The sequence below is a fragment of the Anas acuta genome, chromosome 1 (assembly GCF_963932015.1).
Source record: "Anas acuta chromosome 1, bAnaAcu1.1, whole genome shotgun sequence".
NCBI classification, from domain to species: Eukaryota; Metazoa; Chordata; class Aves; order Anseriformes; family Anatidae; genus Anas; species Anas acuta.
Window position 1 is genome coordinate 92,407,156 of NC_088979.1, and position 23,453 is coordinate 92,430,608.

The 23,453-nt window shown below is 36.4% G+C and overlaps 1 protein-coding gene across 2 annotated transcripts in view; it reads left to right on the plus strand.

Moving 5' to 3' along the window:
• Nucleotides 1-23,453, plus strand: part of DSCAM (DS cell adhesion molecule) — a 465,290-nt gene that overhangs the window by 359,309 nt on the left and 82,528 nt on the right. For both annotated transcript variants that reach the window (XM_068687730.1, XM_068687720.1), the window contains exons 13-19: nt 1,214-1,310; nt 2,829-2,957; nt 9,142-9,309; nt 13,275-13,345; nt 19,853-20,093; nt 21,635-21,781; nt 23,111-23,266. In XM_068687730.1, coding sequence (XP_068543831.1) covers nt 1,214-1,310; nt 2,829-2,957; nt 9,142-9,309; nt 13,275-13,345; nt 19,853-20,093; nt 21,635-21,781; nt 23,111-23,266 — 1,009 coding nt within the window. The remainder of the gene's footprint in view (nt 1-1,213; nt 1,311-2,828; nt 2,958-9,141; nt 9,310-13,274; nt 13,346-19,852; nt 20,094-21,634; nt 21,782-23,110; nt 23,267-23,453) is intronic.

Below are 23,453 nucleotides of genomic sequence, written 5' to 3' on the forward strand. Positions count from 1 at the left end.
ACAAAGGAAGCTGTTATGAACATATGAAATGCTATTTATTGCTAAGGACTCCGAGGGGGGAAAAGAAGGCCCTAGATGTATCAAATTGGGCTCTGAAAACTTTCGTTCTTCTATCTTTAATCTCAGCCACATGTGCAACTTAAAACAGATTGACAAGTTACCACATCTTGGATGGTAACTCTCCAGTATCCTTGTAGCGCATGGGAAACAAATCCATTTATCTTAATCAATGGTGAATAAGAGTTGCACTCATATTACCTTGGCTTCACCAAGGAGTAAAGAGCACATGGAGTTACCATGGATGAGCTACTATGTGGCAACTTGTCAAACACCTACAAACATTATCATATGTCTGGTTCCTTAATTCCCCATACAAAATGGTGGTAATACTCTCCATGATGTCAGGGTTTATGAAAATAAATTCACTCATGTTTCTGCAATGGGAATTGCATAGGTGAATGTCATAGAAAATGCTGTGCGAGAATGAATACGCCTGTCTTCAGGGCACAGTTTGAACTGTGTGCAGTAAATAAAGTGTGAAGAGCACACTGAACAATGATAAGAAAATGTCATTTGGAATATGTGCTCATTTATAAAATCCTCTCCCTCTCGTGCTTTGAATGAAGCAGTGGTCCTGTAGAAAAATATCATTATGATCATGTATGTAAAGAAAATATGTAATTGTCTACATTATAAAATAACAAACTGAAAGGAAAGACCACCCAATTTTTATTATGAGACATCATGCAGAATACTACATGGTTCACCAGCAGTATTTGAACCTTTATTTCCTCCACACAGACTTCAGTGACTTGAGTTATTTTCAGAATTATCCAGAAAATTTTGGAGGCAGCAGAAGACACCATTTTGTATGGCAAATTTTAGCCAACTGTTAAATACTTGGCAAACTTATGGGTGACTGGGAACAAGGCTCCTGATGAGAAGCTACAGGAATAGGTGGTTCTCCAACTCCTGACTACACATGTAGAGCTAATAGCCTACTTCCTCAACCCAGGTGTTCCTAGTTTTGATAAGTTACAGTATTTTGGATGCTTTACTATGCATATGTATGTATGTGTATAACATGTAATATCTGTTTACTGCTGTCAAGTAAAACAGTTTATACAATTTTTCTTGCACCATACAGAAAAGCTGTTGGTTTATTTTCTCTGCGTGCTGTTCAATCAATCACTTCTTTTCAAACCACCTGTAGATTTTGCCAACTGTACGTGAAGATTCTGGCTTCTTTTCCTGCCATGCCATCAATTCTTATGGGGAGGATCGTGGAATAATTCAGCTCACTGTGCAAGGTAGGAAGAGGACAACATAAGGAAAAAAACACAGCTATTGTAGTACAGTAAGTGTATGCCATGCTCAGAAATCTGTTGGGGGAGGGAGGCTCTGGTTCCTAATTAAACGTATTCCTCATTGTCAAAGAAATGAGGAGCTGGATTAAGATGCTCAGTCTCTCATTTTCCAGCATTACAAATTAAATCAAAACAAAGGATAAGCTCCAGAGTCTTTCTAGATCTGTACAAATTAATAAGGAGAGGTGTTTTTTTTGTTGTTGTTGTTTTTTGTTTTTTGTTTTTTTTTCTTAAATACACTAGCAGACAATCTACTGAAGATACTTAAAACTAATATCTTCAGTAGGAACAGTGGATATAAGGGGTTTACTTTGGGGAGAAGGAAGAGAGGGTTACATTTGTTTTTAAAGAATAAATGTGCTTAAAACACAAAGCAAAAACAATCTGATTTTATTTCTTTAAAAAAAAATGTTAAACACAATGTGTGTCTACAAACAAAATATTTCAAGTTTAATCAGTCATAACAAATTGTAATCAGTTTGTACAATGAAAGCTCTAGGAATCTACGTTGCCTACGGCTGGGGTTCCCCTCCTACAGGCACTCAGCAGCAAATTCTGGAATTGTTGAGGTGACAGTGTTGGAGATGCAGAGCAGAAGCATGACTTGGCCACTGGCCACTCATTTTTCTGTGATGCTTGTTCCTGTGCCTGTATGCCTTTGAGCATGCACACAGCAAATTTCCAGGACTTTCAGATTTCTTTCTCCCCATTCTTTAGTTCACATACCTGCAGATTTCACTGGATGAATCACAGAATCATAGAACACCCCAAGTTGGAAGGGACTCACAAGGGTCATCAAGTCCAACTCCTAAAGCAGCCTGTCAAGAAATTCAGGTGGAGTTTGGGAAAAAGTTCACAGCAACACCAGAGCTCAATTAAACTGCCTTTACAATTTAAAAAGACATGAGTTTGGATACAAATGCAAAATACAATACAAATACATACAATACAAAAAATATTTACTTTCTTAATTCTGTGGAGGTAGAAGGAGGCTTTAGTGTATTTAAGATTTTTTAACATACTTCAATTCTTACTCCCTTTCCTCACCAAATTTAGCACTTTCAAGTTTAGCATTTGTATTTCTACCATCACCTTCAATGTAAAAAACTGTAGAAGTATAATTGAAATGTCATGTTCAAGGCAAACATCTTTCCCAGAATTAATAGTCCAATCTGGAGTGCTTTTAAGGAAAGTGTAACTGTATGTAGCAAATTAGATGGTTAAACATAAGTTAGTATTCAATGTTATATCTGTGACTCTTAGCTAAAAAGTGACTTTTGCTTCCTCTGTTGAGTATTCTTCTGTGGGTGATTAACTGGCTCAAGGTACTAATGAGTGACTGGAGAAAATGACATGAAAGCTTACCACCAGTAAGCCATGTGAGTGCCACACTCATTAGTGTTATCTTGTTATGGGTATGGGCTTTCTTCTGACTAAAACTAAGCATTCGTGTTTACTCAGAGCCCCCTGACCCTCCTGAGATAGAAATCCGAGAGGTGAGAGCACGCAGTATTGCCCTCAGATGGACCATGGGATTTGATGGAAACAGCCCTATCACTGGCTATGATATTGAATGCAAGAATAAGTCAGGTAAGAAGTAATCTTCCCTTGAAGAAATCCCTGTCACTTGACTTTCTTCAAGGCATTCGTCATTGAATTTGTGTTGTAAAAGATAATTCATAAATTGAAAGTTCCTGATGGAAAATTTTACCAAGATTTATTTAATCTTTCACAGTATGATTTATCTTCATTTGTTGTCTTTTTCTGAGGTAAGGACATTATATTTAACAATTGCTGCATTTTCCATTTACCTGAGAAAGCTACATAAAAGTAAGGGGGAAAAATTCTGTGTAAGTAGTAGTTGGTAATGGTGTTTTTTCTAGATGATTTTTGGTCCCTGATACAGTCCTCAATCTTTTTTCCATTTGGATTTTTTTTTTTTTCATTTTCTGTTTTTCCCTATAGAAAAATACCTATCTTTACAATTAGCTTCTCCTGTAGCGTTGATTTTCAGTTTTCTATCTATATGTATATGAGTACATGGCACCTTACCTGGAAATTTTGCAGTGAAATTGTGTAGTTATTATAATTTATGGGTGAAGAAAGCTGTGTGGTAGTTTTGAAAACTCACTATGATGAGTATTCAATAATGTACTGGAAATACTTTGAAGGATAAGACCAGCAGCACATATTGGCAGGCTATGCAGAGACCTTTCTGCTAGGTCACCATAGAGTCATATCAATGAACATTTAATAAGATGAGTGAGATGAACATAAAAAAATAAATACAATCTCCTAATTCAGGAAAATATTCCTGTTCTGGTTGGTATTTTAAAAATAGTTGTGTTTTTTTCTTAAGCCCCCAAAATTGTTCACTGTCTTTTGAAATCTAACACCATTCAAGCTGTGTTGGAACTACATTTGTGATGTAAGATCGTGCTTTAAATTAAGAACATTGATAGGTACTGTCCTTGAGTCATGTTTTGAGAAGGGAATAGAAAGAAATTTGAAATCAAAAAGATATTCATATTTTAAGTATGATTAAAAAGACACTGAGGAATTATATTATACTGCCTTATGTTGGAGTTTATTGCACTATTTATAAGGTGACGTAGGAATGTTTTGTGTGAGGTTGTTTATACACAATTTATGAAAGCAACTATAGTATTTTTATAGTCTTCTCCTTTTAGTTCTGAGGTGTAAAAATGTACTTGTTCATAAAACTCTAAAATTTACCAACTAAAAATATTCTTCTACCCATCTTTACTATCCTTCATTTCTCATATATTGTGTATTTCCTTTATGCTTTACTTTTTTAGGCAGAAGTATTGTGATACTTGTATTACTGGACAAAATATTTTCAAGAGTGTTAAATTATCAGTCACCATTTTCTCATGGCTTTGTAAATGAAATTGATAAAGCACAGATGAACAGGACAACTGAGAGGCTTCATGTAGAAACTCCCCACTGAGGCTGTAGTCAGGAATCACAGGTTTGGAGATACAGACTAGGCAAGGATGCCTTCAAGGGACATGTATACATAAAAGTTCCTGGATTTTTACTCTTTGTTTCTTTTTCTTTCTTTTCAACCATCCACTTGTTCCAGAACAGTGTTTGAAAGTCATTCTGACCTATTAGGCTCCTTTCTGACCCTAAAACATCACTAGTATTTCTGAAGGAACAATATAACTCAGTATAACCCATAGCTAGGAAGATTTAGCTGCTTTCCTTTTGGAGGACTGGACAGAGTCCCTTCTGACTTCAGAGCTCTAAAATATCTTTGTTAGATTTAGTTCAATGTCATCAAGTGACAAGACTGAATGCAGGCAAAAATGAAGAGGTGATCACTGTGAACGTGCATTGCAAAATTATGTCTCCATAATATGACATGATAAATCAATAGCAAGAGAGCAAAGGAAGCCTTATCAGATTGGATGAAAATATCAGGACAAAACATAGCAATAGAGGTTTAAAAATTTGAAAGAAATAAAAAAATAGGGGGTGGCAGAACTAGTGAAGGAGAAAATATTTATCTATGTATCAAGGCAAATACTTGAGGTCATATCCTGAAAAGAGCAGATTATCTCACTACAAAAAACAGAAGTATTTGTTTGTTTTGAATCTGTGGATAAGTATTTGGAGAAGCTAGGATCAGTTTTTCTGAATTGTTGCACACTTTTTTTTTTCATAATTATATCATCAAGAAGATGAACAATAAAGATGAACAATTTCAAAATCCAGTTTAAAGAGCATTACTCTGTTGTGGCCTATTGTAATTTTTTAGCCTTTTTCATTCACTTTGCTGTTGTTTGTCCATGACCATTATTCTCAACAAGTCAGATTCTTGTCTGGAAGACTGGAAGGCACTGGCTCTGTGAGAAACTGCAGGATGAATGAATGGTGCAGCATAGTCCTCTGCACTGAACAGCTAGGACTACTTTTCTTTCTTTGAGTAAACAAAGGGAAAATGTTCCTGCCACAAAGGCAAGGGTGCTTTACAGATATGCCTCAGTGGCTACAAAGTCACTAGGAGGATGGTGAAACTTTTGTTCTGCCACTTATGCTGTTCCTTGCTCAGACAGCCAAGAAAGCTCTCCAGAACAATGTTCTTGGAGATGGCTTCTGCCTGGCTGTGACAGCAGCTGCGTCTTAAACTCACTGTAAATGCTGGAAAATATTTCTCACTTAGTTGCATGGTGTTTCTTTTTCCCAATCTTTCTTCACAACCAAGATATCCAGGTATTTTTCTTTTACTGTTTCTCCCTTCATCAGAAGGTTTAATTCTGGTATAATTAGTTGACTCCAGCAGGTGGTTTGCATACATAAAGTGATATACTAAAACTAAAAGCAGATTTCAAAGCTGAGTCTAATGCTAAATTTTCCATCTATTTTACTTACCCTGGGGACTCAAAAATGGGTCTGCAGTGGAATGCATAATGTAGACTTCTCAAGGAAAACTGTAAAACCTCTCAGTTTCAGAGACTGTTCAGATGACCACTTATCAACCATATCAGCCCCTCATCCTTTTTTTTTTTTTTTTTTTACTTTGATGTCATTAGGGAAAGCTGAGGAGCAGAATGACCAGGTTCTGTTTAGGTCCTAATCTGAAAGCAGATGATTTTTTTTTTCTGCTTTCTTGTGCTAAGGTAAACCCCTGCTTCTTCAGGATGCAGATGCTTTTGCAGAACTGAGGCTTTTTTCCCCCAAACCTGCCAGGGATGCAGGGTGTTGAGCAGGCAGTCTCAGCTGGCTGCGGTGTTGGACCGCGTCACTAGATGGCACCGCAAGCAAAGACAGATAGTTCCTCACCCGGGCGTGGGAAGAGGCAGTCATTGCACTGAAATTAGAACTGAAGCGCAAATAGGCCTAATTGTCTTCTGTAGAGCAATCCCAAAGCTTCAGCCTTTATTTTAGGAATGAGTGAGAAGCTGTTGGTTTTCATAAAATCATAAATGTTTCATAAATCATTGTGTCAGTGTGCATTTTATATAACACCAAGAAGTGCCTGGGTGTCACATTTCATGAGTGGAATAAAAATCACATTAAAATTTCCATGCTTAACTTCAACTTTTTGCTGTTGTTGTTGTTAGCCTATTGCTACTTGTTTTCTGTGCTTTTTCAGCCTTCTAGGTGAGTAGATTTTAAACCACTCTGGAATGGCAATAAAAGGAGCCAACAGTCAGTCTTAATACCTCGTTGAACAAATACTTAACACTTGTAAACAAGAAAATATTTTTAGGATTTGTCAAGAAAAAAAAAAAAAAAAAGGAATTAACATAATTTTTTTATTATTAACACTTTTTAAAGTGTTTTATTTATTACTTTTTTTTTTTTTTTTTCAACTGAAAGCAATTTTGGAGACAATTTGATTAACTTTTTTCTGCACTTACTCAGTTGGGGTGATTGCTTTTGTTCATTTGCTTTCCTCTTCAAAAAGGGGATACACATATCAAAATGTAGTTCTGAAGTTCAAACCTTAGTTATAAACAAACATTGGAAGCCTACATTTATAAGTACAGAAGACTGAGTTTTCATCTCTTTCTTCATGGCATGCCATTATTTAATCTACTAAGAATCACAGGAATTTTCAAATCCATTTATTTGATTTCTGCAGTTAATATATACTACAGGTTTTCACCACTTAGAGGTCAGTATTTGAAACAACTGCTTGAAAACTTAAGCAATGTAATAATGTGTGGAGAGTGTTAAAAGAAAATATCCACATCAAGGGAAATTTAGCACATTCTCCAAACCAAATGTGTCTTTTCTTTTCAATTCTTTTCCTTTTGGCATGGTATACTTGAACAGAGCCTCCTTCTGTGCTTGTAGAATGTCTGACGCAACAGAATGTAACTGCTGGTCAAGATTTCCCAGGGATACAGAAATAACTAATGTTATTAGTACTGCTGTAGTTTAGTACAGATCCTGGTATTGGAGTTTTGCACACTGGATTCAAAGGTCCCCAGATCTTTTCATGACCTCTAATGCAGACCCCTTGTTACCATGCCACACACCAGCCAGGTCGAGGACACTCTTCAAAGCTGAGGAGAGCACATGGGCTTCACCACACCCTAGATCAATCTCATCTCCCCGTACATGTTCTCCAGTTTTCTAGCTCATAAAGAGATGTAAAGTTCATACCTGTAGAGAGCCTCTCATTTCTGGGTAATTCTTAACCTACAGTATCTGACATCTTCTTGTTTTGGTACATTGGGTGTTTCATACTATCTTGTGAAGCATTTGGCTTTGAAGAGCTTCAGATGTGAGCAAATGGTTACTGTGGCACTTGGTAAGTGACATATTTTAAAGCAGAGTGTCAGGTATTATGAGCCATAATGTAGGACACTGACAATACTTGTCTATTAGCATGTTGAGGAAATTCTGTAGAGTTTAAGAAAACCAACTGAAAGCAGTTGTTGCTGCCTGCAGGTAACTCTTCTCGAGCTTCTGAAGGTATCCTACAGAGGAAGTTTTGGCAATCTCATTTACCAAGGAAAATAAATCCAAGTGCACTTGGTTAGCACATAAAAGGCTGATTCCTAAATGTTTTCTGGGTAAATTAAGCCACACAGACAAGCAAAAAAGGCTCTGTAACCAGTGAAGTTGCAGATGTCATTGTGACAACTTGCGTACCTTCTAGCAAGCTACACATAAAGAATTTACAGTGTGTGCAAATGTTCTGTATCTGAGTAAACTTTCTATTTTTAAACTAGTCTTTCTCATCTGCTGAGCTTTCTGTGATTCTGCCTACAGTGACCTATACTGTAAAACACTACAGTAGAGCCCCCAGCGACATCCCCCTTAGGATGCTGCAGAGGTTAAAAGAGAAACATTGGCTGCTGTAAGAAAAGAAATGATGGATGGCAGCTCAAAAGAGATATCAAGATGCTTTAAACAGATAGATTCTGCTATTCTGTTTGCAGAAACGAACTGCATAGATGAAACTGAGGGGTCACTGGATTTAGCCAATTTCAATCCATTTTTCTATTATGTGTGTGGAGAATTTATTAAAAGCATAACAGACAGATGAATAGTAACTATGAATAAAAATAATATGCTCCTTCTTTCTTTTTTTTTTTTCAGATTTATGCAAACATCTAAGAAGGTTTTTAATTCCTCTTGTTTTAAACTGTTCTTATATCCTAACATGAGTCAGGGCAATAACATCAGTGCTGGAGGGTGCTGAGTCCCATGTCTAAGCCAGCAAGGTACTCCAAGCTTGTGCTAACTGTGGTCTGAGCTCCTGGAGTTTGAGACCAAACTTTCCGCTTGATCTCTGCTAATCCAAGAACTCTTCATTCCTATTTACAAATTCTCTTTCCCTACCTTTTGTGAGCATAACCAACTTCCACACTGAATCGTACTCCTCTGGGGCAGTAGCTCCCATCTTTTTCACAGCTGTTCCACTGTAACAGTACTAAAAAACAAACCAAACCAAAACAAAACAAAAAAACCTGTGTACACGCAGACACAAAACTGGAGAATCTTTGCTGCTCTCACTAACCCTCAAAAAGGCAGAGGATCAGCTATTCTCTCAGACTTGTTGGTGTCCCTTGGGCTGAGATCTTATTCTTTACAGTGCTACATTTGGAGCATTGGGAGAGCCATGAAAGAATGTGATCATTTGTTTTTTGTATATAGCACCAGGTATTAGCTGAGTTAATTCTACAAGAGCAGAATCCTGCTGCACTAGATGGTTTAACTGCAGACTTGTGTTGGTAACATTAACATCATATGTTACATGTCTGTTTTGTTTTAATCTCTGATTAAATAGACTCTTGGGATTCTGTTCAGAGAACCAAAGACGTTTCCCCTCAGCTAAACCAAGCCACTATCATTGACCTCCACCCTTCCTCAACTTACAACATTCGCATGTATGCCAAGAACCGCATCGGCAAGAGTGAGGCCAGCAATGAGCTCACCATCACAACTGATGAAGCAGGTACACTCTGGTTCTGTAGCGTCTAAATTGTGCTGGGAATTATTGTTCTCTGACATGAGGAGTTTTTACTTGATATTCTACCTCTGTTGCTGCAGCTACATCAAAAGAAATACTGATTTTTTCTCATGAAACACTGTGACTTTTGTAACTTCATCATACAGGCCTGTAATTAAAGTAGTTCAGTGGCATCTAGTGGTCAAAGAAGACAATATGCTCCAAATTTTCATCTTTGGTTATTGGAAAATGCACACATGTATCTGCAGTTAGGCATCACAACCAGCATTATATTTCTATGTATCGTTCAGCCCCTCTGGATCTTGTGGCTTTCTTTAGATGCTCAGGTATTAGTACAGGTAACTAATTTAAGTTACTCCCATTTGAGAACATTTAATCTTCAGGAATGCAAAATTCCTTTGTCTATTTGATCCCCCATCCCACTCACCATCTAGTTTTCTAATTACTGTATAAGTCAGTTGGTTGTCATTAATTAGGGTCATCCTCCTGTTCTTTGTTTCCATTTATTCTTCTATATCATTACAGGTTTCTGTAGCAAGAGAGCTGTTCCTGCATTTTCACTTTAATGTCTGGATCCTCTCATTTTTGTACTCTAATTGCTGTCTTCCAATGCTGTCTTATGTTTATTTCTTAGGACTATGCCTCATACATGCTCTCACATCACAAGTTCTGCATGTTACATGTGACACTGGAGAAGACTTATGAGAGAAAAGTGCTACAGTTCTCTTGAAGCAGTTAGGAATGAAGAAGTTGAATGGCTATAAATACTTCTGCCAGATACATATTGCAATTATACATAACATGCAAAGGTGCACTTTTAAAAGTAGCAAAGTAGGTTCAACTCCCTTAGTTCACTGAAACTGGATAAAGTTACCCTGAAAAAACGTGATCAGACAGGAAGTTGATTATTTGCTTTTGAAAACACGTTTTTATCTTGCTAATTTTAGTTTTTCTGCTATTTTATCTGAAGTCAGAAATGCTTTCCTCTTTGGGGATTTTGAAAGGAAAACCATAATGCGGATAGCTGGGTGACTCTCCTGGCAGTGAAAACCCTATTTCTTTTTCAAGATTCATGTTTGTCTAGACTTTAAACACTTGGTGATGGATGCTCAGTTCAGTTTATATGAGTACAATTCTATAATTCCCACTCATTTTCACCATGGGTGAAACTACCACAGTGAAAATATACCCCTTGTGAGGAGAACATGGTTTTTGGTTCCAAGGGACTTTTTGAATAAGAATAGGATGCAAGGGCTCACAGTGCAAAGCTGAGTAAACAAGAGACAACATGAGATGCATTTCTTTCTTCACCAGGTGTTGTTTTTCATCCTAGTGGAAGGAAAGTTGTGAAGAACATTCACATCTTTATGAGCTTTCAGCGAACAGCTTTATTTGTGGTGGATAGTTTGCAAAATATTTCTCATTTGGTCATGTTTTTCTCTTATTTTATTCAATGAAAAATGTGAAATCCCTGTAGAAAACAGATTATCAATTCTTCCACCTGGCATCCTCTATTCCCCAAAATGCCCATATTTCCTTGTCAATAAACATCCAAGTAGACTGTTGGTTCTTGGATCTACCCTTCTCAGTTTTTCACTCATGCTTAGAATATTTCTTACTTGCTGAGTTTTTTCTCTGACTGGTAATTAAGTTGTCACAATCAGCAGTTGACCTGAAATAAATCAATCAATAAATAAAATAAAATAATTTTAAAAAGCTTCCCCATGAATAGAATGAAACCTTATTATAACATTTTATTCAATTCTTTGTAAACAAGTTTCTAAATGATTGATCCTTTTGTTGCTGTTTTTATAAGCACCGTCTATTTGGAGAGACCAGTGGTGTGGAACTGTATTCAGAAGTCACTGATCTACTTAGGGAACAATTGGAAGAGGGGAGGTCAGGCCTAGGCAAAGTATGTGATGTTTGCCTCCTGGGTTTTGATTTCAGGTGGTGTGCAATGACTATCATTTTTTTGATCACTGTTTACTTCAGTCCTCTGTTTTTATGATAGCAAATGGAAAATAGTATGGGTGAGGGAAATAAGGGAGAAGTGAATAAGAAGGGAGCAAAATAGAGGTACAAGAAAGGCAATATAAAAACTGAACAACTCGAGCCAGGCCATTGGCAAGTGTGTGGATGACATATCTCATATTATTGTAAACTAAGTGACCCAGCACTAGCTATTAGAAAGAAAGCCATAAAGGGTCTCTGTGGCACATGGACAGTCAAGCACTTAGTTTTGTACTTTCATGCAGCTAGCCATGATTTCAAAGCTTACAGAACATATCTTTCTCTCTGTACAACCCCAATTTGTTCCTGTGCTGGAAAATGCACTGCAAGTACACTCGTTCACTAATGCTTGTCAGGAGGAAAAAAAAAAAAAAAAAAGGACTTTTATAGCAGTTGTTTAATACTGAAATCAATAAAGCAAACTGAGATTTCTGGGTTATGCCTTTGTCACAAAATCTCTATGTCATTAAAGGCATACAATAAATGACCTTTTATTTAACAACATTAACATTTTCCATGGATGCTGGGAACAATTAACTATTCAGGCCTGTAAAAACTTTTAGGGTCTTTCAAGGAAAAGGCAAGACTTTAAGGATCACATTTTAAAACCCATTTATTGGATCAAATGCTTTGCTCAGATTCCACTACATTATAGTGTTCCTAGAGAAATGGCATTCATGTTAGTTAAGCAGGGGGGACAGAATCAAGGACGGGATTCAAAAAAAAATCATAGAGACCTCATTTTTGCCAGTGGTCTTTTTCTCCTCTCCTTCCTGTACACGAATGCAAGGAGAATGGAAATAAAGTTCTTTCAAACTTTGAAAATTTTCTCTATGAAGGACAGTCAAGAACAGCTAACAATAGGGCATATTTAATAACTTAAACATATTATAGGCTGCATTCTGGGTCTTCCTGCTTTCATCAGTTAAATGTTCTGGTTCCTTTCACTACAACTGTCATTTACTGCTGCTCAACCTCTAACAGCCCCATCTCATCTTTTTTATTGCCTTACTTCCCTTGTCATGCTATTAAGCTTAATTTAGCTTTTAACTGAGGCCACATTCTGCATCTAGGGAACTCTCATGGAACAGCTTGAGATTACTTCATTTCTTTCTTCAGATCTTCCTTTTGCAATGATTTACCTTGCTGAGCAAGCAATTTACTTCACACCTCTCTGTTCAGTCCCAGTCGATTCCTGATCTGCTTTGTAGCTGTCCAGCTGACAAGCAGGTGCCTCTTGACTCTGGGCCTTCTCATTTGTATTTAACACATCATGCACACCCTTGGCAGCATATCGATAGTAGATGAAACCCCTCCTTACTTAACATGGTCTGTAGCAGACTTCTTCCACCTGATAGTTATTTTTTGTCTGATTCCCAGGCTGGGATACGTACATTGGTCAGGGGGAGGGGTGCAAAGAAGGATTATAAAGTGTGCAGGTTTTCATGCATAAACCATTTGATATCTGGGTGTATGCGCTCAGTCTCCAGCAAACAAAGGGGGACCCTCTGAAAAGTGCAGCATGATGAAGGCTGGCTGAGGAGATCCAGTCTTACCTACTTTTAAGTGAGTTCTGCTACTTTGCTATCACTGGGCTCTAACTCTCGAAAATACATCTTCCCTATTTACAAAACACAAACAGCACTGTGAGCATATCACTAAGAGAGAAAAGTCATTATAATTCACTCTTATTTCATTTGCCAAGTTGCTACATTTAGTGTTGTATTTCACTGTTGATTACAGATGATACCCGAATAAGTAAGATGCTAGGCTCTGGTTTTCTTTGATCAAAGTAATGTCTTCAGTTTATCATATGGTACTGTCACTGTCCAAGTCTTTGTGATGCTGGTATGTTAATAGGGTAGCATAACATATGAAGTGCAGAATTCTGAGTTCTGTGAGGACAGATTTGATGTATCTCCTTTCTTTCTTTCCAGCTCCCGATGGTCCACCTCAGGATGTTCAGCTTGAGCCCATATCTTCACAAAGCATTAGAGTCACCTGGAAGGTAAATAAATACACATAGCCAAGTATAAAAGCTCTGACAATATTTTTGTGTATTCAGAGAGTATCCATTGAGATAAGTATTATAACTGTGGAGCAGAATTATTTTATTTGGGGGAAACCTTGCAGATCTTACCAGAAAGTCTTACAATATTCATCATTAAGACTGGTACATTATTTAAAGAAATAATATTTCAGTGGAGAGTAAGAGCAGCAGACTCTTGGCTCTACCAATGAGAATTACATCTCCTACTTCTGGTTTCAGAGGTAAGGCTATATGCATGAAAAATGAGCACTTGCAGAATTCCAGTGTGGTTTTGGGCAAATTTTCCTCAAACCATTGGAGCTAATGGGATTCTTTTTTTTTTTCCATTGCAATGGACTTTGGAAGAGAGCTGTACTGACATCGTATTTGCACAGAACGAGCAATATAGTGTCTCAATATAGTCCATGAAAATTGATGAATCAGATAAACTGATTTAAAAATATCAGCAACTGTTATTATTAAAAAGTTCTCACGTGTCTTGTGATTCAGTTCATCTTCTCTAAATTTTGATCGGTGTTCTGACAACCACATAATGTTTTAAATGCTTTCAGGATGATATCAGAGGTATTTCAGCTATGTTTGAAATGGTTTTGTGCATGATCTCTGCACAGTGCAGGTGGACTTGTAACTGCTGAGATGTTCAGCTTGTACAGAGAAACCTCATCTGACAGGATTTTTCAAATAGTTTAATAATGTTTTTAAAACAGTGTATTAAAAATTCTATCTCCATGAGACATTTCAATACTAAGCTCAAAGAAAAAAAAAGTAGTCTTTATCATATATCTTATGCACAGGACACAAATATGATGCTGATTCTTGGATTTTGAAATTACATCAGAGCTGGTTTTCATTAGATGGATTGCAGAAAACTGAAGGCTTGTGTTCTCTAGCCACAGGGTTACTTGGTGGGTGAAGTAAAACACAATAATGTACTTATAAAAAGCATACATGAAGCAATGATTTAAGTTCAACATAGTAAGTAGAGAAAAGGAAGTAAATATTAAAGTAATGCATAGTGTTCAGTGATTCTCAACAACCAAAATAAATGCTTAATGGGTTGTTGCTTTTTAAAGCACTTGAGAAATGTAACTGCAATCAGATCTAGCCAACTATAACATCCAAGACTCTATGCATGAACTTGTTTTAATGTTTTCCCTTTCTCTTATGGACGTGTGGGTAGGCAGATTGAAAGGCTTTGCTTGTTTTTTTAAAGCTCACTTTGGGGAAAATTTTCGAAAGCAACAACAGAAGATAGGCACCATTGCTTTACTGCTGGAGTTTATAGCTGCCCTTTGTGATTCTGAAGATGCACAATTACATTTTATAGATGCAGATATGTGCAGACAGCCACAGGACAATTAAAATTTCCATATATGTTTTTACAACACTGCCTAAAATATGATTCAATTTTGTACTTCCAGGCTACATCAGCTACAACCGAGTACCCTGATTTCTAGGTGTTGTCTGTAGAGCAGAAGCATATGAAAAGAAGAACTGGAGTTGTATATTTGTGTAAACAATTCTCAGGACAATGTTTGGAAGTAGTTTGTTTTGTGAATGCTTGTCAAGTAATGATCAGTATCTGCTATAGCAAAATAATCACAGAAATGAGCTATGTGTTGAATATATACTCCATTGTTCTAGCGTGTCTCATGAGCTGAGTATAGAGAGGGATTTTCACAGCTGGAGTTAGCTCAGGTTGTGAGATACTTGTGACCTTGGAAATGCCATCTGGTAACCCTGCAGCACATATTAAGACCAGAAAAGGTAGGTCCATACTCCCAGAACACACCCCCGGTGAACCTGGTGCCATGTACTACGCAGACTCTGGCCAGACATTTGGTGTTTGCTGCAGGCAGCACTGCCAGGCTGCACACCCAGTCTCCAGAGTCTTATTCCCAGAGACCCAACCCAAGTTAAATGTTAAATTTGTGTTTGCACAAAACTGCTGGCTGCCTCTTTTTCTTTCACAGCCAAGACTGTCCATTCACAGCACCACGGTGTCTCTACATCTGCCAAATGGGCAAGATGGCAGATCTTTAAATTTATTAACCAGCAGTGTCTGACACACAGTCAAGCAACACAAGAGGAGCTTTAGGAGTGAGCTTATCTTGCTAGTATGTCCTCTAGCCAGCGACAGCTTATGGTCCCATCATGCTATATGACCCTGTGATGTGCTGTTTTGCAAGCAGCAGAAACTTGAGAGGTCTTCTTGTGAAATGATCAATAGCAGAGAGCAACGTTGACACTTCACTGAAATTCTGCTCATTGTGATCTTTGTACTTTCAACACCCTGAATGCTCAGCTTGAAATTATTTGCCTTGATTTACAATCATTGCCTTATCTGATGGCAGGTGTGGTGCTGGATGCAGTCAAAACCTAATCTTTTTCCTTGACCTGGAAGTTCCATTGCAGATAAAGTTGAAGTCAGAGCTACCTTCCTGAGGGGTTAGTGCTCACTTAGTCCCACCTTTACTGGACAAGTTATTTCATGAATGACAATTTGTAGCAGCTGTCCCCTAATTAAGAAACCCCAAGACAGGAGTGAGCCATTCACTTTCCTTGAAATTTTACAGTTCTAGCCCAGGCAGATCACTTTTAGTCCTTTACTCAACAAGGTACCACAAGACATCCTGTAGCTGTGTCCCATGCTGAATCCTGGCTTTTGGGTAGGTCCCCATGATGCAGTACATAGAAGAGTAGGACTGCTGAAGGCATTTGTTGTATTGTGCAACACAAAGTACTTGAGAGTAAAGAAATATTCCCATGAAATAAATGCTATTTTGTCATGGTGGGAAAAAACATCAAGTAATATCTTTTTTTTTTTTTTTTTTTTTGCCATGGAAACATATGATGACATTATAGAAAAGAGATTGTGTTGAGAACCATAGTTTTGTTTAAAGTTGAAAAAAATAATTTAAATACAGTGTAACAGCAAAATGAGCAGAGAGCAACATATCAGTTATATTTTATTTTATTAAGTACTATTTCTTCAGCTTGCTGCCATCATTAATCTTCATTTAAAGTTTATTTTAGCCCTCTTTTTAGAAAATCCTAGTTAAGCAAAGTTTCATAGGTCTATTCTATTTAATCCCTTCTCCATGGTAACCAATGATAGAACACAAAGGAACAGTGCAAAGCTGTGCCAGGAGAGGTTCAGACAGGACATTAGGAAAGGTTTGTTACCCTGAGGGTGGTTAAACACTTGGAACAGGCTTCCTAGTGAGGTTGTTGATACCCTTGCCCTGGTAAAGCAGTTAGAGTAGATGATCTTTGTAGGTCCCTTCCAACTGAACTATTCTACCTTATTCCATGTCTATGTGTCCACATAAGATGTTGGGTATCAGACTGAATTTTTAACACTCAGCACTTTTGGTAGCTTATAATAATGCAGTGAGAATGGAAATTAAACAGGAATTCTCATTTAGGAAATAACATGAAAATATTTGTTATTTTTTCTTGTAGCACTTTATAAAGTAAAAGAAACTATTATATATAGACATATGAAATATTCATTCTCTTCTTTATGCATGCACACAATTACTTTGTCATGCTTTGCAGAAGTCCTCTGTGCCTTACTTTAGAAATATTGCATTTTATGAGATAAGTAAGATCAGAGACTGAAATATTTTCATAACGTTCTACAACCACTGACAAGCTTAACTGTATTTTTTCCCATGAACACCTTTTAATGGACAAATGAATTTTCTACTCAAAATAGACCTATAAACAAGGTGTATACATCAAATGTGATTTATTTTGTGCAAAAAAAAAAAAAGTCAATCCAAAATAAAGCATTTAGATAGTGCTAACAGGGAACATTTGAAGTTTTGTGGAGCAGAATGTTTCAGTGCTTTGTTCCAAAGTGACTCTGAGCATGTTTTTCATTGTATGTCTTAAAGTGGGAAAAAAATATAGCAAATTTTTTAAATGTTACTTAAAGAACAAAAAATCCCCTGACCTAAAACAGTTACAAAAATGTTTCATAAAGAATACAAAATTCACCATTTTATTCCAATTAAAAAATGAGAAAGTACATAATTACAGAATTCTCAGTGGAAAGGATACTTTGATTTCACTTCATTGAATTCAGAACATTTTAATGCATAGTAAATTTATGATTTATCATTATGTTCCATCTGCTTTACAGTATGATATGTGTATATATGCTATATAGTTCTGTATTCCAGTATGTAAAAGGTGTACACTCACTTCTCTTTGCACGCAGTCCATGCCTTATGGTATAGAGTGTTATACATACAGTATCTTAATGCGTGCTGTATGTATCAGTAGGTAGCATATACCACTCACTAAATAATAAGAAAACTTCAAAAACTTCATTATCTGCTGTATGTATGTGTTTTATGTGTTTCCTTTGCGAGTTCAATATGCAGCATGTGTTTGTAGCAAAGGCTTTTGATCAAAAGTCTCCTGTGGTAGTACCTGGGAAAGTTCTGTCTGCAGCCTTTAACTCTGAGACGCTTTAGACCTTGAGACTTGCACGTGCAACAGTGCTCATGTTAACATTTCAGTCAAGAAATTCCATGCAGACTGTAGAGGATTTGCCAAATTATTGAGGAATCTAACACTGATGGAGAGAAGCGATGTCCTGTAATAATTAAACTGGTGCCTCCAGACTATTATGCATTTAAAAAAGAGACCTGCAACATTGTCTGAAAGCTCTAATTCCTCTAATAATAATGTTTGAGTTGTCTGCTACCTTGTCCAAGCTCTTTTTTTTTTACTCAGTGTGAAATGTTTATAGTTTAGGTTAATTCGGCCTTTTTGCCTCTCTTCATCGGTACTGACAATACACTGACATATTTCTAAAGTTTTTTGACAAAACATAGAAGTATTCCAACAAGAAAAAAATATTTTCTTAGATTACAAAAATAATTCTAATCCTTGCAATGTGCTTTACAAGGAGTTCAAGCCCTGAATCTGCAGACTTTTGCATTCTAAATCCTAATTTGGTCACCTACACCTGAGCAGAATGCACCATGTTTGTAGAGAGCTTATCAGAAAAACTGAAATAACAGTGGAGGTATTATTCTTGCTTCAAGTTTTGCTTCTGTTTCTGAAGGCAGCAGGAAGAAAGAAAATAAATCATCTTAAAGGATAATACAGTGAGTCAGATCCATTCAGTGATACCTTTTGTATATGGAGAGGGTGATTTTTGCAGAGCAATGATTTGTTGGTAGAGGATGAAAGGCAAATTCTATGCTGGTTTTATTAGCTCCAGTGAGACTTTATTCCAACAGAGAGTAAATGTGCTGAAATAGACAGGTCCTGTGGCAGAAAAGGATATTCTTCTTGAGAAAGTGTTCCTCAGCAGATTTAGCCGGATATAGTAACAAGAGAAAATTCTGTCTGTGCCAGTTGAACTCATCTAATGCTTCTCTTCGATAAGATGCGTCACAAAGACCTTTTTTATGGGTCAGTGGAACAGATAAGCTCATGGGCATCTGGCGAGAATTTGAAAGAAGGCTGAAGGATTTGGAAGAGCTTTTTGTCCATGGATTATAAACTGTGCCTTAAATTGTTTATACTAATTGCACGTAATATCCATTAGAATATCAGACAAGAACATAATCAAATATTGAAATCACTCCACTACTGTTTAAATGCAATCAAAACATGTATTTCTGTCAATAATGGTCTTTTTTTCCTGAGTTGCCAGTCCTTATTTTACTGTAGACTACATTTTTACTGCAGAAATTATTTCCAGTACTGGAGGTACAGGGAATCTTGTACTTCAACTGAGAACTACAGTACATAATTATGGCCAAAAAATGTGTACTGTCCATATTCTTGAAAGCCAGATATTGTACACTTTGTTTTCATAACTATTCATTATGCAAATCCCAGCTTTCCAATTCATTATTGCCTTCAGCACTCATTATCTAATCATCTTTCCACACTACGCACTGAGTGAACAGAAGCATATTTCAAAGCACAGGATAAAAATCTCCTCATACTTCTAGCTGAGTAAACTTATGTGACTGCCTTCAACAAATCTATAAATGCCTTACTAAAGACTTAGCAAGTGAGTGGTAGTGGCTTCTGACAAAAACAGAATTAGTTGTGAATTGTATGCTTGTAATGCAAATATATCCTTATCAACTCAACTTTGATTGATTCATCTAGTAGAAGAACAAAATATTTTAAATTTAAATTATAACTAACAAATATTTTCTTATCAGATTTTTCTGTGTATGAACCATTTAATAGTCTTTCTTTTAACATAGGAATGCACTATGAAAACATCCTACATTTATATTTATATATCATTTTAAAATGTTTCTATGTCATATTCAGAAAGGATTTTTGAATTGTTACCTAGAAATAGACTTGCATTCAGTGAAAAAATAAAAGTTAACTTTGTGTGTATTTCAAAATTTTTAAGGGGGACAACTTGACTTTGGCAGTATATATTTAACATGTAATTTTTCATATCCTTTTTAGGCTCCAAAGAAACACTTACAAAATGGAATTATCCGTGGATACCAGATAGGTTATCGGGAGTACAGTGCAGGAGGCAATTTCCAGTTCAACATCATCAGTATTGATACCACAGGGGACAGTGAAGTTTATACACTGAATAACCTGAAAAAATTCACCCAATATGGCATGGTAGTCCAGGCTTGTAACCGGGCTGGAATAGGACCTTCTTCTCAGGAAATCATCACCACAACTCTTGAGGATGGTAGGTCCTTGACAAACTGCTATTTTGGGTCACACTATTTATTTATTTATTTTTGCCTTATTACATTTGCTGTTGTGATTATTGTGGAGTGGACAGTAGAAAACCAGACTTCATAAATGTTAGATATAGTGGACAGCTGGATAGTAAGAGGTTAGCCAATGAGCACGTACAATTCACATTGTAAGGGATGCAGAATATATTGAGGGAATATATTCCACTGTGGATAATATTGACTAGCTTTCATTAAGAAGTTTATTGCTCTGATGTTGTCACATTTGCAATTTTGTGACCTCATTGTAGCTTCAAAGTGCACTTTGAGATACTAAGAAGTATAGCTCAGAAAGGTAAAGTGATACTGTTAATTTTGTAGACTTATTTTGTTTTCAAATTAGTCTGCTGTGAAAACAGGAGCTCTGGTATTACATCTTGTCAACCTAAAAAGGGAGAGGTGTTTTTCAAGAATATCCAAACTAATGAGAGAAAAATCATCATTTCAGACAAATGTGAACTGTCTAATCTAAGGAAAATTATAGATTTATTTTTTTTTTAAAACTATGTAAAATGCGCTCCTCAAACAATGAGAGGGAGTCCTCTAGTGGAAAAAGAGAATGATGCTATATGCAAAGAGAGACACAATATTTTAGAGAAGTATAACAGAAAACTCTACATATTCCTAAAAGATAGTGTAGGTCAGGTTTTCAGCTACTGTATATTAGTGTCAGTGTAATGAAGGCAGTGCCGGCTAGGAATCTGGCTTTTTATGTGTGGGAAATGGAGCAGCACATATCTACTGCTCTTGAGAGCTATAGATTTTGAGGCATATACTTCATGGAAAGCTGGAGTTTTCCATTTACTTTGAACATGTCCAAGACCGGACAGATCATCACAAGGTATCAGGAGACAGTATACACATATACATATATTTTGTATTATGATGTGTAATATCTAAGACTGGAGTTATTGCTCTGATGCTAAATGACCAAAAGGAAATACCTTATATTTCACTGACTTTTTCCACTTTTTCTAAATGTCAGTGAAAATATTTTATGAACATTTTTCACAGTATTTTTTCTAGAAGTGGCCACTTTTCCCCTGCACTGGTTTTAGGAGATAAGAATTGTTCAGAAAGATGTCAATATGGACACAAAATTCCAAAAATAAGTTTAAATAGTTTACAGAATATATTATGCATATTTCAGCTTTAGGATCCATTTCAACAGACATGACAAAGAAACTATTAAAAGAGTAGTCAGCTAGTGGGAAAGAGTATATCAAAAGTAATTCCAGGGCAATCAGCTGCACTTGCAGAAACCTGGAGATTGTAGCAAGAATAAAGGCCTTGCATTTTTAACAGTGTGTAACTGCTAATTAAATACTGGGTGGAGGGATAGTAATCCAAAATGAAAGTGCAGCTGAAGGGGATTCTGCTGAGAACAGTGAAGAGTGCTCTTTTATATAGATTTCTACTAAAAGGCATACATGAATGTGGTATAAATTGAGTTGTATTCATCAAATTAAAAATGATGAATATCTTATTCCAGTACCTAGTTGCCCTCCAGGGAATGTGCAAGCCACTGCAACATCACCAGAAACAATTTCTATTTCTTGGTCAACGCTGGCAAAAGAAACCCTAAATGGGATTCTGCAAGGATTCAGGGTTATCTACTGGGCCAATCTCTTGGATGGAGGTAAGAGAATTCAAACTGTCACTGAGTAACAAGTCATATATAGCATTTGTATCACTTATTCTCTGTTGTGAAGGCATTGTGCTTACTTTTTTCTTTGGTTTAGAGAAAGCTTCATATACCCATGAAGGAAGCCATCTTCTGTAGAGCTTTAACATGGTAGGGGACATTGCAAAGTTGACAAGAGAGGTCTTTGAGGAAGACTTTCACCGTGAGGTTGCAGCAGTCCAAAGTACCCAAAATGACTCAAGCAAATTTCATCACAGTTGCATAGTGCAGAAAGTCTTTCCTAAAGAATGATAGAAAGCTAGAACACACTTGCCTAATCCCGCATTGTATTTTAGCTTGCCTAGTTATCTGGCCTCTGTTGGTATGGCAGAGGTAACCTGGATTGGAAAAAATAACCCCAAGGCCTTTTGCTACTGCTGGTAATGCCAGTCAAAAATATTTGGGAATAAGCCACCAGATTCCTTTGTATGTTTAAACATAAAGATAAAAAATATATTAGAAGCATACAAACAATGCAGACATGACTGACATAAAACTAAATTTTTTCAGTGATGCCTGCAGTATTTGGAACAGATCTTAAGTGAATATTACCAGTGCACATCTAAGCTCCTACGTGATGTCTTAGAATATGATGAAAAAAATATGATGTTCATGTAATGTTTTTTTGAGCTTTATTTTCTGTCCTAAATATATTCCAAGCTTTTTTGTCATATGGGTTGTAGTTCTTAGCCTGTTGCAAAAACAAATCATATGAAGTGCATCATCTTTCTGTGAATAAATCTGGTTTTACTGTGCTTAAATCTATTGTTAGCCAGTATTACTGTCATCAAGTGCTTTGCAGAAGTACTTGATACATATTTTAAAACAGAGGCTTTTTTTTGTTGTTTCTTACAAGAAAAGTTATTTCTTAAAACTGGAAACACTAAGAAAATAGCTGACTTTCTCATTTTTTTGCATTTAATATATAATATTTTAATATATAATAATTTAGCATATGCAATTTAATATATAATAATTCTGTAACAATTTATAATAATCTCTTCTTGTTATCTGTTCTTTATAAAAAATCTTATAATTTGTAGAAATTTTCAGTTTTTTAAAAATATGAAAAATTTTGATACAGAAAACTGGGTCTTCTTTGAACTGTAAGAAGTCAGAACACAAAGGAATTTATTTTAATTGAATATAATTCATTGCTATTTTGTAAAAATGAAACATTATGTCTCTGATATGATTTTCAGTCCCCAAGATTTTTACAGTAGGTACCGAGAGCTGGGAAAAGGCTGACCTAGCAAATACTTCAAATTCCTTTTTATTCTATAGAGCTAGGAGAAATAAAGAATGTCACCACCACACAGCCATCACTGGAGCTTGATGGTCTGGAAAAATATACCAACTACAGCATACAGGTGTTGGCTTTCACACGAGCCGGAGATGGAGTGAGAAGCGAACAAATTTTCACCCGCACTAAAGAAGATGGTAAGGAGTAAAACTTTTTCTATTCCCACTTCCACGAGATGCTCGTATGCCTCAGGCTTCCAAAATAATGCAAATATTGTATAGAAACAGCCAGAGTGATATTTCTGTCTGAAGGTTTTGAATTGGGAGTGTGTGGAGAGCAGTCTGCACCCACAACTTTTAAAACAATCTCAGCGTTTCCAAGACT